Below are 15,709 nucleotides of genomic sequence, written 5' to 3'. Positions count from 1 at the left end.
AATTTTATTACAAACAAAGTTTACTGTGTATGACGCTGTTGTAAATTTGTGTATATAGATGCAACCAACACACGTATACATACAAATACACATACATACATACATATACAAACATACACACAACCATTCATTGATAGCTAGTATTTCAAAATGAAGTTGTAGTTTTTAGACTAATTTGTTAGTTTTTTTAACTTATAGAATCACATCTCTGCTAACAAATGCACTGAGATATCTTATGGTATGTGTGTTTGTTTTGTTTGTTTGTGTGTTTGTGTGCGTGCGTTTTTGTGTGTAAGTGTTTACATGTATGCGATGTGTAGTGTATAGGTTGTTTGCTTGTATGTGAGACTGTGTGTCTATGTATTTGAATGTGTGTGTATGTGATTGCGATTTATAAACACAAAAAAAACACTTTGTTATATATATTATTTTCCACACAATTACTTTTTAATTTATTGTTCATTTTTGTTAGTTTTTTTCTCTATTGTTATTATTATTTGCATTTTTGACCAGTGTTTTGTTTTTAGAACACGCACCAAATTGGTTTTCTGTATTATTATGTTATATTTAATTTATAACAATTATTATGACAAATATATTTATTCGTGTGTGTTTGTGTGTGTGTGTTTGCATTAAAATTCATATAAACATTGGTTTGTATTTTTTAGTATATGTTTGCATAATTTTTTAGTATATGTGTATGTTCACGTGAACGTTTAGTATAGGTTTTTTTTATTTGTATATGTTTTGTATAGGTTTGTATATGTTTGTATAATCATGTCTTTGTATATTTTTGTATATGAGTATATTCAGCTTTGTTTTGTATATGTTTGTATATGTTAGCATTTGGTGTATATTCTTGTATATGTTTGTATACTGTTGTATATTTTTGTATATGTTTTGTATATATAGGGTTAAATATATATATATATATATATATAGTGCATAGTGCCTTTTTTTGCAGGTTCATCTTCACTTGCTCTCTTATGTCAATTTTAATTCATCGTGTTTTCGGTGCCTTTTATAAAAATCCTGTTGATTATTTTTTAATTAAACTCTTTTTTAAAGTTTTTATAAAAAATTTTCTTTGTTTATTTACTTAATTGTTTTTTTTTTAATTTTATGATACAAAGAAGCCAGCAATTCGACAATCATTGTTCAGTTTTGTTGGTTTTGCATTATAAATAAAATTTGTTGTTAATAAAAAACAATTTGTGGTTTTATCAGTCGTTCGTTCGTCCGTCCTATCGTTCGTTCGTTCGTCCGTCCGTTCGTGCGCTTGTTCGTTCGTTCATTTCATCTTATGAAGACTTTTCAAAATCATGGAAACATGAACATTTTTTCTTGAAATACTATTTGGAACTATGTTTAAATATTAATTCTGAAAAAAAATCGTTTTAAAATAACACAACTCACTATATGCAGATATACTTGAGATCCGTTCGATCGATGTCTATATTTTTCTTAAAACTATCATTTTCAAATTAATTAATTGAACGCTGGTTACTGATGCCTCTGGTGATCACTAAAATTACTAATTAGTATTTATTAGTAGTAATTGTTGGCTATTTGGGAACGGATTTGTTAGATTGGGATATTACACTGCTTGCCGCCGCACGGGACTGCCTTGGTAGGCTGTACGGCACAACATCCACACTTTCGTAAACGGCTCCTGTGTATTTCCGTATGTACGTGTTGTGTTGTATTGTATTGTTTGGCGTTGTGATGTGTTGTGGGCTTGCATTGTATTATATTTCGTGTACTGAATTTTATTACTGAATTTATTGTACAGTGCTTCTCATAAGATGATTTCAGAAGCCCGCATGTTTTATACCTGGGTGGATTTTAGGCAGTATTCTGACTGATTTCATTGTGTGGGTAGATTTGTTGATGAGGAGAGTTTTTTGTAAAATGGCGCTATATCATTTAAGCGTTTCATGTACACACGCTCATTTCTTTAGATATCTATCAGTAACTTTATGTAGCTGTCCATTTCTCGAAACGCCTGTACAATGTTCTTTTTAATCATTAGCTCATAACCTAGCATAACCATTCATATCAATCTCATTCATTCGCATCATGGGAAGCTCTGCCCGTGGTTTATAGGATCAGCAATTTAAGATAGATAAAAAGTAAGCAGCCTACGTACTTCCCTGTCTGTTGTAGCCGGTGAGGAAGCAGAGGTATAGGATGGCAGGTTCGTCTGGTCTCGTGGACCCGCCGCTGTAACCAACCGCTTTCAACTTTTTCTTCATCTCTCCCAGCCCTTTGTCTAACCACAACTGCAATTTTATTTGTTGAATATTGTAAATTAACTACATTTCATCCTGTGTTGAGGTTCTAATTTTTCATCGCTTGACTGGCAAAGGATGTTATTGACGCAAAGTGCGAGCGATTAAACTCATGGTTCATGATATAAAATTTATGGCCATTCACAAATACATTCAGTTCCCAAATTACACGAGTATTCGTTACAAAATTGTGACAAAGTTGTATAAATTCATTTAATTATTCACTACGATCTACAAACATTTACTGATTTATTAATCTACTGTAAGTCTTACCTACCATGTTCTCTCTGTAGAGTTTGAATTTTTCGGGCGCGAGTTTGATAGCTTTCGATATCAGCTGCTTCAACTCCAGGATGGTCTTCTCCTCGTCAATGTTCAGGAAGATGGTTGTTCGCTGGCGTCTCAGCGTGAAATGAACTGTCTGTGAATTGAGTGTCATTTGAGATTGTTACCCAATTTTGATAGAAAAAAATAATTATTATAGAATTAAACCGTATTAAATTTTAATTAAATTAAAATTAAAGACTTGGTTTATCAATTAAGCGAACTAAAATTTAATTAACTATCTAAAACTTAGTTAACTATAAATTTGGTTAACTATCTATCAAACTTTATCAAAAATATCTCTAAATGATTTATTGATTGTGAGCGGGTGAAAAGAAAAAAAAAACCATTTCTTAAAATCAGAGAAGTTTATTTTTTACAAAATTTGTTTTTTTATTTCTGACATGAAAACAAAGTTAATAAAAAACATATAGGTAACGATTTTGCAAGATTTTATAGTCTTAATAATTTTCAAGCCGAATTAAATTTAGTTGATTAAATAGCGCGAAAAAATACTTGCGAGGTATCGTATCGTATCACAATTCCAGTTTGAATGTGATGAATTTTTCTGTCATCTCTTCATTATATTCAAAATTTAACAGGCAAATTTCTTAACTTAAAATAAAACGAACTGCTTCATATCGTACTTGTTTACAGCGGAATAAGTAACTAAAACAAATAAATGATAAATAAAATAAAAGCATTTTCCCAGTATTCCAAAAGGAAATACAAGGATACCATCCGGATTTATACGGAATAAATATTTTTGTCATTTTTTCTTCTTTTCTTCAATCCAGCGGAGTTTTTAGTCTTTTTTACAGGAACATCTGACGGTATCTCGTGCGGAAAGTTCAACAATATGGCTGCCATTTTAATAATTATTTAATATTATTATTTATTTAAATTATTATAATAATAACTTAAGTTGTCGCAGTGATTATCATTTAAGTGAAACTGATCCACTCATATGTTGCATTCTGCCCTCTGGTCACTTACTGTCCATCGTTATGGGTTCCGTGAAAATTTTCAAGTTTTCATCAATTGGTGGCAGGATTTCAACATTTTCATCCGTGACTACGGCTGCAAAGGGTATTTTATTTTTTTTTAAAGAACATTATTTATTTTCTTTAAATTTATATATTAAATTACGTTAAAAAAATAAGATTGCCTTAGTGAAATTAAAAATTTGTTTATATGTAACTTTTTATAACACTTAAAGTTCGAACTTTTTGGTTTGCCAAGCAGATTGAACATGTTTGAGAATTTGTTCTGGAAGAATCCAAGAATGTTCTTCATAGTGAGGAGTTCTTCTGAGGTCATAAACTTCTCAAATTGCATCACTTTGTACTTCTCCGTGTTTATGCCCACCAGTTCCGTGGTGTCCTGGCAATAAGATGAAGTCGATAATGAACAAAATGGACGAACAGAACAACCAACATGCTTGTTGTATGTGATAACGCTAATTAAGTCATGCCAAATATTTTTTTTAATTCAGTTACTCCAAAATAAGATTTATAAAGTATAGAATATTAGCAAAACCTTGATAAACTGAGAAGCGCAATAGATGGCAGTCCTGACGGCAAGTGGCCACACGATGAACTTGACTTCTGGCGGACTGAGATTAGGAGGCAGTTGATTAGAAGGATATTTGTGATGCAGACAGTTGTAAGTTCTAGCGCAAAAACCAGTCCAATGCTTGAAATAATACCTCACGTCTTCCAACTTCTCCGCCGATTTGTCGAAACGTTTGCTGAGAAGATTCATCAAATTGCCGGCCACCATTTGAAGCCCCTTCATGCGGCCGAACAAATCCAACAACTCGCTTATAGCTTGGTGGTTAGCAGTAAGGTAGCGAGCGTTTAATTCATTCATAACTTTAAAACTTGGAATGGTTAACGAATGGTCTAATGCATCTGGGGGGAAGGAGGTTGAGGGGAAGAGTGTTCCAGCAAAAGTTGTCTTCACGGATGAATGAGTTTCAATTGAAGATGCTGTCGCTACTGCCGACGGTGTGGCCGTACTTCGATTCTTCTTCCTCGATCTCGATTTTTTTATTTTTGCGGCCTTCTGTGCTAGTTCTTCGAAGTACCATTCCTCAGCCTGCATCATGGCAATTGAGAAATCCAGAAGACGAGTTTTGAAGAAAAAGTTAAACCTGATTTGTGTGGAGATTGAAGTTTGAATGAGACGCTTGTGTAGTAGATACAATATAAACAAATACAAATTAGCAGAAAACCCAAGATTACAAACTCTAGAATAAAATACTGAAAGATCTTAATGAACTCCCAACGATAATAATTATAGTATCAATGCCAAAGTTGTACAATCAGACAAAAACCAATAGACTGCAAACGGAAACGAGCGCATACTCAGATGAAGGAAAGAATTCTAAATGTATATGAATTTTAAGCGTATCTGAACTTTGAGTGTATATGAACTCAAAGTGTGTGTGAATGAATGAACTGTATATAGTATACATGAATGAAACTGAATGAGACAACTTGAATGTAACAACTGCGATATTCCTCAACAAGAAATCTATGAATGATCCGATTTCGTCCAAGACTTTCTGGGTTTTTGCGTCAAGGACCAGCGTAGATCCGTCCGGCTGTCCGTCGCTGTTCACCATCACCTACTAAATTTTACTGAGCAATTTTTTGAAAAGATTAAATTTAAAATAAATAAATGAACAAATAGATTAAATAAACAAAAATAAAAGATTTAAACAAAATTGAAAAATTACGATTTATAACCGTACGTATTATTGCGAGTGTGATTTATAGTAAAGATAGACAATAACGAAACGCGTTTGTTTACAAGCATTATTTATTTGGCATCACGTGCTTCCAATGTTTGACGTCATATAAACGTCACAAAGTGCCTAGAATTATGTGGGGTGTAATATTTCAACTTCATTCGTTTCATATTTATTAATTTTGTTTCTATTTTTTTGTATATTTTTTATTTTTTTCACGTTTTATTATACTTTGAATTGATTGATTGATAAATGATTAACCTATTGGTTTTGATTTTTTATCAAATTGCCCACCACAGCGTCACGTCACGCCACTGCATATTACGTCACACACACACACACACACACACACACACACACACACACACACACACACACACACACACACACACACACACAGACATAGAAACATACACGCGCACGCACACAAAACAAAACACAGTAAGTATATATTATTAGGGACGGAACAAAACGTGAGAAAACTCACGCACATGCATCCATTTTCACATGCATACATGTTCATAGACCGATCAAGCATTAACGATTTTGACGGCTTTTTAAAAGCCAGGAGCCATTCACACAATTGGAGAGAAAAAAACTTGAATGCGTTTGTACGTACGTATATATGTAATGCGCGTATATACGTATATACGCACGTATATAACACGTAGTGTATTAAAGTATTCATGTATGTACGTACCTACGATTACATGTATTTGAGTCATGTACGTATATATAAGCTTTTATTTCAATCCATTGAATCTGCTTAAGAATGGTCTGTTGTTCTCGTTGGTCGCAGCTTTAGACGAACGTGTTCTGCTGTTTTGTATTGACTTTCAACTTTGTTACAGTATAATGATATAGCTGATATTAATTTAAAAACGTATTTAATATTAAAACATTTAAACTTAAATTAGTTCATTGCAGAAACTTTAGTCGGAAGATTTGAAGTATAAATAATTTTTTGGTTTATCTATACAAAAATCAAACTTGAGAAATTAAAACATAAAATAGTAAGTGAATGTTGTTTACCTTAGTTTACCTTAGGTAAACACATCAGAATATGAATAATTAAATAATTAAATAAATAATTAAATTGATGATTGATTACCGATTGGTTATCAATAATAATATGATGTCACCGTTGTTTACCATGCTCTTCTTCACAAACGTCAACATCATCGTCATCGTCATCCTCACGTCATACGCCTGCGTTGCATCATTTGCGGAACTATCTGAAGAAAAATGTTGGTTTTTCTTTCTTTTTTCTTTTTATAGTTCATTTTTTTTATTATTATTCATTTCATTAAATTGAAATTTACAATACTCTGTATATTTCATTCATTACGGGACTTCCTGTTTTATTGAATAGCTTCCATTAAACTTTTTTTTTCAAAACAAACCATTACAAGACAAACTGATTTTTTTTTCTAAAAAAAAAACTAAAATAAAATACCCAAATTATTATTTTTGAAAAATTGAAATTAAAAACAACCAAACTATTATTCATTTTCTTATTTTTCTTACAAACGGACAGCAAACAAATTTTTACTAATTTTTCACAAAATTTACTACTTTATCGGCTGGCAAAAGGCCATAGATCTCAATATACAAAGACGGCCCGACGCTTAAGGCATACATTATAATTAAATGGGGACTCTTATGGTGACACAAGAAAATAAAAATGTTTGAGAAAAAAACATTATGTATAATGCTAAATACACTGTCACATATAAGTTTGTGTGTGTGTGTGTTGTGTGTGTTTGTGTGTACCACAAACTATACTCAAATACACATACATAAACATAAGTAATACATACATAAGCATTTAAATACTATTTATGTAAATATGTGTGTAAAATACTACCAGGTATGTATGTATGTATTAAATGATTATGCTGCATGTTCAATAATTTAGAGGAATTTAAATTGTACTAGCGTTCAGATTTTTAAATAATAACAAAAATTCCCTTTTTTCCAAAATTGCAAAATTTTTGTTTTTAGTAGAAGCTGGATTGGAACTACCGCAGTCATAAAATTTTCAGATATTCATTAACGACCTTTCTTTATTACATTATCTCATCCCTCCCTACTCCAGTCAGTACACGCAGATAAATATTACATTTTTATTCTCTGTATTTTTGTCCATTTTTTCGTTCGTTCAAACGAGTGTTCTTCTTCTCTCTCTTTCTCTCTCTTTCTCTCTCTCTTTCTCTCTCTTTCTCTCTCTCTTTCACTCTTTCTCTCTCTCTATCTCTCTTTTTTTTCTTTCTTTGTCTCTCCTTTTTCTTTCTCTATCGCGCGCGCTCTCCCTCTCTACCTCATTGTCTCTGTCACTTTCTCCTCCGATTGCTCTCTGGTTTTCTTTCACAATTTTTGTGTTTTTGTACTATACTTTTCAGTAACTTTTCATTTTGTCTCAATTCGACATTACGCTTTTTGCTTTTTTTAAATACACGCAAACAAAAAAACAAACAAAACAGACATACACGCAGACAAACATGTGAACAGACATACAAACATGTAAACAAACACACGAGCAAACATACAAACAGACATACAAACAATTAAACAAACATGCAAAAGAACGATCTCGGCTCATCTATATTGGGGTGTCATTGTATGACGTCATAAGACCACATGTCCCCTTGTTAATTAATCACATACAAACACACACAAACTCATCTTTGCTGCATATATGTTGTTTCTCTCTATCTCTCTCTCTCTCTCTCTCTATCTATCTATCTCTCTCTCTCACTCTTTCTCTCTTTATAAATTAAATTTGGAAGGCAGACGGAAAGAAAAACAAAAAAGAAAGGAAAAACATGGAAGAGTAGAAACATGGAAAAGTAAGCAAAATGATGAGAGAAAAGGAGAAAAAGAGAGAGAAAGAGAGAGAGAGAAGAAATAAAAAAAAGGAGATGGTCTTAAGCTCTCATTCATTAACGTGTTAAATTACTTCTGGAAAAAAATGTTGCCCATTGGTCTTGACTAAGCCACTGGAATCTCTTGCGAGCAAAGATTTTTATCTCTTTCATATATTTCTTTCCTTATTTTCCTATTTATATCAACCAGTTACCTTCTTATTCATTCATTTGTTTTTCAGCTTCTATTTAGTGAATAAAAAATTCTGATTCTTGCTTATTTAAATTAAATTTTTTCTCATGTTTCTTGTTTAATTCGTTTATGTTTCTTGAATGTATTTCCTTTAGAAAATTGTATACAAGTTGTTGGTTTGACACACCTCATGAAAACTGGATTGACACACACACGCACACGTGACTAGCCATCACGTGGATGGTACACTCCATGGCGAGGAAAAAATGTTATACACGTCATTATCGGCGTCATCACGCCCGCCCTTCATTTTTATCAGCGTCTTTGTTATCAATCTTTTATCAGCCATTTATACGCCATTGAAAATGCGTACTTTTATCGGCACACACACACTCACGAACGCAAACACTAGCATCTTGCCCGCATTGCAGAGTACTCCCAATAAAATGATAACACGCTTATTTCTTTGTATTATTTCTCGCAACTTTCAAGTCTATATTTAATCCAGGTTATAATATTCCTCTCTTTTTTTGCCTATCCTCTTTCTTTCTCTTTTTTTCTTTTCCTCTCCTCTTTCTCTCTCTCTTTTACATTGTTATCGTCTTCTCCACTTGCTTAGTTTTTTTAAACGTCTTCACTGCACCAAATCTTGAAGGTTTTGTGGCGAACGATAATCTCAGTAACTAGGCTATATCTCCATAGGTCGTCTTCCCTAACTGGCACTACACACTTTAAATCCATTCCTACCTCACAACCACCTTACATAAATACGTTTCCATGTTGGTATTTATCCTGGTACTAAGCATTTTTACTAGATATCACATCAGATGTACATAAAATACAATTTTATATACACATTCACGTATTTTTTAACACACACACCACACAAACACACACACACCACACAAACACACACACACCACACACACACGCGCGCACACACACACACATGTACGTGTACTGTACATACATATACAAAAGAAGTATGCCAACACATATACATATAAGGTTGTAAGGTTACATACATTTAATACATATACATACACAATGCAGGTAAACACATACACACACATATATAGGCATACATGATATAGGCATACATGATATAAATACACATACACACATAATACACACATACTCGTTTTATACACACACGGATGAATAAATAAAAAAGTTTCTTCTTTTAAAAGACTTTAAACGTTTGGGAGAGAAAAAAACCTTATCGACTTGGCACTGACGAGCAAAAATATAACTCAAAATGAAAAGTTCAAACATTCACGTTGTTGAAATCATCATCGTCATCATCGTCGTCGTCGTCATTGTCGTCGTCATCATCTTCATCTTCGCCGTGTCGTTTCAGATTTTTAGATTTAAGATAGTAGTTTTATTATTGTTTATTTATAATTATTTGTTGCAAGCTTTCTGAGTTTCATTATCATATTAATCACTTATTTTTCATCATCATTATCTCCCTCATTGTTTACATCGTAACTATAATCATCATCAATTTTCCATCACATTTCGATTGGTTCGTTCATAAACATGACCAACTGGCCAACTGACCAATTGACCAACTGACCAACCAATTGACCAACCGATCGACCAACCAATTGACCAACCAACCAATTGACCAACCAACCAATTGACCAACCAACCAACTGAACAACCGACCAGCAAAGCAGCCAATCCTAGCTCATCTAATATTCACTGCGGTGCTTTATTTTCGCACCGTTGTCATGGCGACGATAGTAAGAGTAGGCGAGAGAGGTTATCTTAAGGATGCCGAGATGGTCATTCGTTTTATGGCTTTCTCTTTTCCTTCTTTTATTCCCTTTCATTTCTTTATTATATCCGTTTCTTTTTCTCTTTTTCTCTCTTTCTCTTTTACTCATTCTCTCTCTTTCTCTTTTTCTCTCTCTCTCTCTCTCTCACTATTTGCTTACATCACCTTTCTTTCTTAATTTTCTTCCTTCATTTATTTTCATTTTTGCCTGCATCAACATCGTTCCGATATTTTATAATTTTTCAATCTTTCTTTCTCCGCACCTTTTTTGCAATGAGTTTTCTCTTTCTTTGATTTTCCCTCTCTCTTTCCTTCTCTCTCTCTCTGTCTGTTTTTCTCTCTTCTTCTTTTTCTCTCTTCTTCTTTCTCTCTCTCTCTCTTTCTCTCTCTCTATCTATTAGTGTTTTCTTTTTTTCTGTCTTTTCCCCTTTAAACTTAATCTTGCCCATCAGTATTTCTTTTGTAATCTGTTATTTCTTGACAATCACTTCATCATGTTTGCAATGAATAATAGAAGAACACGGATAGGTGTGGCTGTTGTAGGAGAGATAGTAGTAGTAAGTACATTGTGGCTGCTACTACAACAACAACAACTACTTCTAATACTACTACTACTACTACTACAGTTACTACTACTACACTACAGTAATACTACTACTGTCACCACTACTACTGCTGCTACTACTACTATACTACTACTACTACTACTACTACTACTACTACTACTACTACTACTACTACTAAAATGATGATGATGATGACGTTGCATCACGTGACATTAAATGATTTGTTGGCTGTTCATCCTATTCATCAATTACCTCCATGCAGGTTTTTATTATTTTCATCTGTTATCACCTCCACCATCATCATTATCATCATCACCATCATCATCAACATCGTCATCATAATCATCATCATCATCATTATAATCATCGCCATCGTCATCATCATCAGCTTTAATGTGGTTTCCCGCCATAAAATATTCTGACCTAACCTTATTCAATGACACGTATATGACCACGATTATCAGCGCCACCTTTCATTCAACCATTGACTTCTGCGCACCAGATTTCAAATTTTACCGCTCTTCTTCCTCTTCCTCTCTCTGTCTCTTACTTTGTGTTTTTATCTCTTTCTCTTTTTCTCTCTTTTTTTTGTCTGTGTGTAAGCTTGTTTTTGTGTTTGTTCGTCTGTTTCTATTCATTTTTTATGGTTCATTTAATTGTTCGTTCGTTCATTCATCCATCCATCCATCCATTTATTTATTCAGCAGCAGCAGCAGCAGCAGCAGCAGCAGCAGTAGTAGTAGTAGTAGTAATAGTAGTAGTAGTAGTAGCAGTAGTAGTAGTAGTAGTAGTAGCAGTAGTAGTAGTAGTAGTAGTAGTAGCCGTAGTAGTAGTATTAGTAGTCGTAGTAGTAGTAGTAGTAGTAGCAGTAGTAGTAGTAGTAGCATCGCCATCAGATGATATTAACACTGGCGCCGCTAGCATCTTCATCTGGAAATCCCGGCAAACAAGGATGACGTCACTCTGCTGGCCACGACGGCGACGAGCAAACACACTTGATAATAATAATAATAATAAAAATAAGAAGAAAAATAAGAAGAACAAAAATAATAATAAGAAGAAGAAGCAGAAGAAGAAGAAGACCAATAAAAATTGCTATAAAATAATATCCTTGACAAAAAATGACATCGTCAAATGGCTAGGATGCATCAACAAAAAACCTAAAAAAAACGTAAAATCAAAAAATGAAGTTAACAAAAGCGCGTATATTACGTGAGGTAATCGAAATCGAAATGACGTAATCGAAACTTTAATGGCGTCAAAACAGACTGTCAAGTCAGCATAGGACAATCTCAGTGGCAACGCATGTGTGTAGTAACATGTTTTTAACCTAATTGATGTTTCCATAGCTTTCATCCACTCGTCTAGTTTGAGGAAATAATTTTATGCTGCTACATCTAACATTACCCAATTCAATTTTTATTTCTTCTTTTATTCATCCCAGGTTATTCATTCACTTACTCATTCATTCGTTCGTTCGTTCATTCATTCATTCATTCCGAATTTCATCCTTCCTTTTATTCAATCATATATTTATTCTTTCAACTTTATCAGACTCACACATCAATCCGGCCTAATCCAATCACATATTTGTTTGCTCACTCGCTCTTTCACAAATTTTTCGTTTTAATTTTTTTACTCCTATTTATTTTTTTTTATTCAGTTGTTTCTCAATTTGCACGTGAAAGTATAAATATCATTACCACGCGTTTTTGTGTCTCTTTTCATGCATCATTCATCCATTTATGCCTGCTGCATTCACTCATTCATACATTCTTCCATTTTTACATGCACTCATTCTTCCATTCATCCATTTGTCATTTCATGTTTCCGCACAAATGTCCATTTGTTTATTTGTTTATTTATTTATTTATTTATTTATTCATCTCTCCATCCGTCCATCCCACTCCAGCTGATGGGATCGCATGCAATCCGGAGCAGTCCCATTCACATCGAGCAGGCAGGCTGGCAGGAGCAATACTAATCACCTCCCTCCATGCAGTATCGAATGCTGCTTGCAATACTTTAATGATGTTTTATCGCTATCGCACAGTGCCCGCTTTCAATAACGCTCTCAATCTCAAATGAGCCTGTGTATTCAAGTTCCTTTCTTTGCGTGTGTGTGTATGCGTGTGTGCGCGCGTGTGTGTATGCGTGTGTGTGTATGCGTGTGTGTGAATGCGTGTGTGTGTGTGTGTGAACGTGTGTGTATATGTGTGGCATTATTATTATTCCAATTAAGTTTTTTTTGCATTTGTCGTTGTTTGCACATATGTATGTGTCAATGAATTTATATGTTTGCTTATGTTGACGCGTGTGCATTATTGTGTGTACGTTGTGTTTGTATTGTGTTTGCGTTTGGACGCGTGCGTGTGTGCGTGCAAATGTATACACACATGTGCGTTTCCTCATCGAGACACTTCTCCGTATTCTTTTGATTACGATTTTGTATTCGTAAATATACATATCCTTTGTATATTTTTTACGCCTAAGTAAGTATGTATGTATTAAGCATCGTATGTGCGTGTTTGAAGTTGTGTGTGTGAACNGTGACTGCGTGTGTTGAGCAAAAATATAAATATAGTAATACGGTTTTGTGTGGTGTTTACATTGCATTAATGTTGGCTTGAATGTGTCTGTGATGGTGTCTGTTTGCCTGAAGATGCCTGTGTTGTGTTGTTGCTCGTNTGTGTTGTTATGTGATTACTGTCGTTGTTTGTGTTGTTGTTGTTTAAGCTAGTGTTACTGTTGTCTGTGTTGTCCAAAGTATTGAAAATTTATAACGCAGAATGAAGATTATTTCATACTCTATGCGTTACGTAGTCATTGTTTATGAGTATTTGCCACTTTTTGTAGAGAATTTTTGGTTAAACTTTCATATTTTTAGTTTGTGTTTTGCTTGTAAGCTATTGTTTATTAGGAAGAGATGGCTAAGCATTAACACCGAGACAAACAACCATACAAACATGCATACATACATACATAAAAACATACACACAATTGTTAACCGGTTTTATTCAGATGTTTGACTGTTTAGTGTCACTCATCACTGATTTGGTTTTAACATACATACACACATACATACATACATACATGCATACGAAATGAAACGAAACGAAATTTTATTTGCTTCTCAAAATTAAAAATTAAAAGAAAGCAGGATGACCATAATAGAATTTATAAAAAATTCATCTAGTATGGCCACCTAAACAGAAATGTTCTATGTTCGTACAAAAGTTTTTCAGCAAATAATAAAAATTTTCCCCAAATGATCTATGAGAGGCATGTTAGATGTTAGTTGTTAGTAAATTAACGAACTCAACTATGTTAGCAAAACAGGTGTTAGTTGTTAGTACGATGGTTCACGGTTTATATATATCAATGTTTGGTATCTATCCAGAAAAACACGGGATAGACATTACATAGTTATCTATATATTTAAGCAACATATAGAACGACACGAACAGTAGATCTCACAGTAAATAAATATATAAAAACTATATACTGATGTCTGTGGATTTTTTCAAGTGAGTAAATTAGATGCGACTTTTCCAATGAGATCAATCAATAAAGCAATCAACCAATTCCTCAATCAAGAAATCAATATAATAATTAGAAATTTAAAGCATACATACATACATACATACATACATACATACATACATACATACATACATACATACATACATACATACATACATACATACATACATACATACATACATACATACATACATACATACATACATACATACATACATACATACATACATACATACATACATACATACATACATACATACATACATACATACATACATAGATATATACGGTTGGTGGCTTAGGTTTAGGTACCGTGGTGGATTTAGCACCTTCTGCCTTCTTGGCTTCTGCTGCTGCCACGGTTCCTCTCCAAAATTTGTTGTTGCCCAGGGATAAAATATATTCCGACAATTTCAGAACCCAAGTTTTTGATGGGTTCCGGACCGTCCATGGAGCGGGGATTTGTATCGAAACCCGTTCTCAAAAGGAGTGGAACGCTCCATTTATCAGCAGCTCAGTTGCTAAGCTGCTGGATTTGAACCAATCAAACTTTGATAAAGCCAGGATAATGGCTGTAAAAAGTAAGTTGGGATCATCTTGGTTGAAGGCGGTCCCAAATTCCGCCTGTGGTACCAGGCTGGACGACTCTTGTGTTCGTGTCAGTTTGGGACTGAGACTCGGTTTACCCATTTTAACCGAGTATGTTTGTTTATGTGGGGCCAATGTTGAACCCCTGGGCTACCATGGTCTTTCGTGTCGATTAGGCCCTGGTAGACAGGCTCGACACTCGGCCATGAACAACTTTTTCGTCAGGTGCTTTCAGAGGGCAAACATACCCACAATTAAAGAACCCACGGGTCTTATGGAGGAAGGTAGCGGGTCGATGGATATACTATTTCACCATGGGCGCAGGGACGTTCCCTTGCTTGGGATGTTACGTTCCCTCACACCATGGCTGAAAGGTACATTAATCTTACCTCACAGAAGGCGGGTGCCGCTGCCTTAAGAGCCGCAGACTTTAAAAATTCAAAATATGCGGCTCTTGCAGAAAGCAAAATTTTTCAGCCAGTCTGCATTGAGATCTTTGGTCCAACCGATGCTCAGACTCAGAGTTTTCTGAATGAACTCTGTAGCAGGATTGTAGAAGAATCGGGTGACCCATTAGATAAGAGTTATGTAAAGCAATCCTTTTCTATTTTACTTCAAAAATATAATTCTTTCTGTATTTTGAATGGAGCGTTAAAATACCTGTCTGTGCGAAGCGTTTAACATAGATTAAAGCTGAACCCGGATATGATTATTACTTTCATATAGTTCTAATCAATTATGGGTTCATACATACATACATACATACATACATACATACATACATACATACATACATACATAC

The 15,709-nt window shown here is 34.0% G+C and overlaps 3 protein-coding genes across 3 annotated transcripts; 1 reads left to right on the top strand and 2 right to left on the bottom strand.

The window, feature by feature from the left end:
• Positions 1-1,565: 1,565 nt before the first annotated feature.
• Positions 1,566-2,730, bottom strand: HELRODRAFT_166296 (hypothetical protein; the record flags this gene model as incomplete). Its single annotated transcript, XM_009033257.1, has 3 exons — positions 1,566-1,672; positions 2,150-2,282; positions 2,569-2,730. 3 exons carry the CDS (start codon positions 2,728-2,730, stop codon positions 1,566-1,568), a joined length of 402 nt encoding a protein of 133 aa, XP_009031505.1.
• A 632-nt stretch (positions 2,731-3,362) lies between these two features.
• On the bottom strand, positions 3,363-5,244 carry HELRODRAFT_166295 (hypothetical protein; the record flags this gene model as incomplete). The annotated part of the gene is made up of 5 exons (XM_009033256.1): positions 3,363-3,478; positions 3,612-3,695; positions 3,842-3,998; positions 4,155-4,770; positions 5,117-5,244. The coding sequence occupies 5 exons, from the start codon at positions 5,242-5,244 to the stop codon at positions 3,363-3,365; spliced, it is 1,101 nt and encodes a 366-aa protein (XP_009031504.1).
• An 8,800-nt stretch (positions 5,245-14,044) lies between these two features.
• HELRODRAFT_166294 (hypothetical protein) lies at positions 14,045-15,325 on the top strand (the record flags this gene model as incomplete). The annotated part of the gene is made up of 2 exons (XM_009033255.1): positions 14,045-14,069; positions 14,622-15,325. The coding sequence occupies 2 exons, from the start codon at positions 14,045-14,047 to the stop codon at positions 15,323-15,325; spliced, it is 729 nt and encodes a 242-aa protein (XP_009031503.1).
• Positions 15,326-15,709: the final 384 nt, after the last annotated feature.

This window comes from Helobdella robusta, assembly GCF_000326865.2.
Source record: "Helobdella robusta unplaced genomic scaffold HELROscaffold_9, whole genome shotgun sequence".
Classification (NCBI taxonomy): Eukaryota; Metazoa; Annelida; class Clitellata; order Rhynchobdellida; family Glossiphoniidae; genus Helobdella; species Helobdella robusta.
The sequence above is the reverse complement of the archived record's forward strand: the minus strand, read 5'-3'. Positions and strand labels throughout refer to the sequence as shown.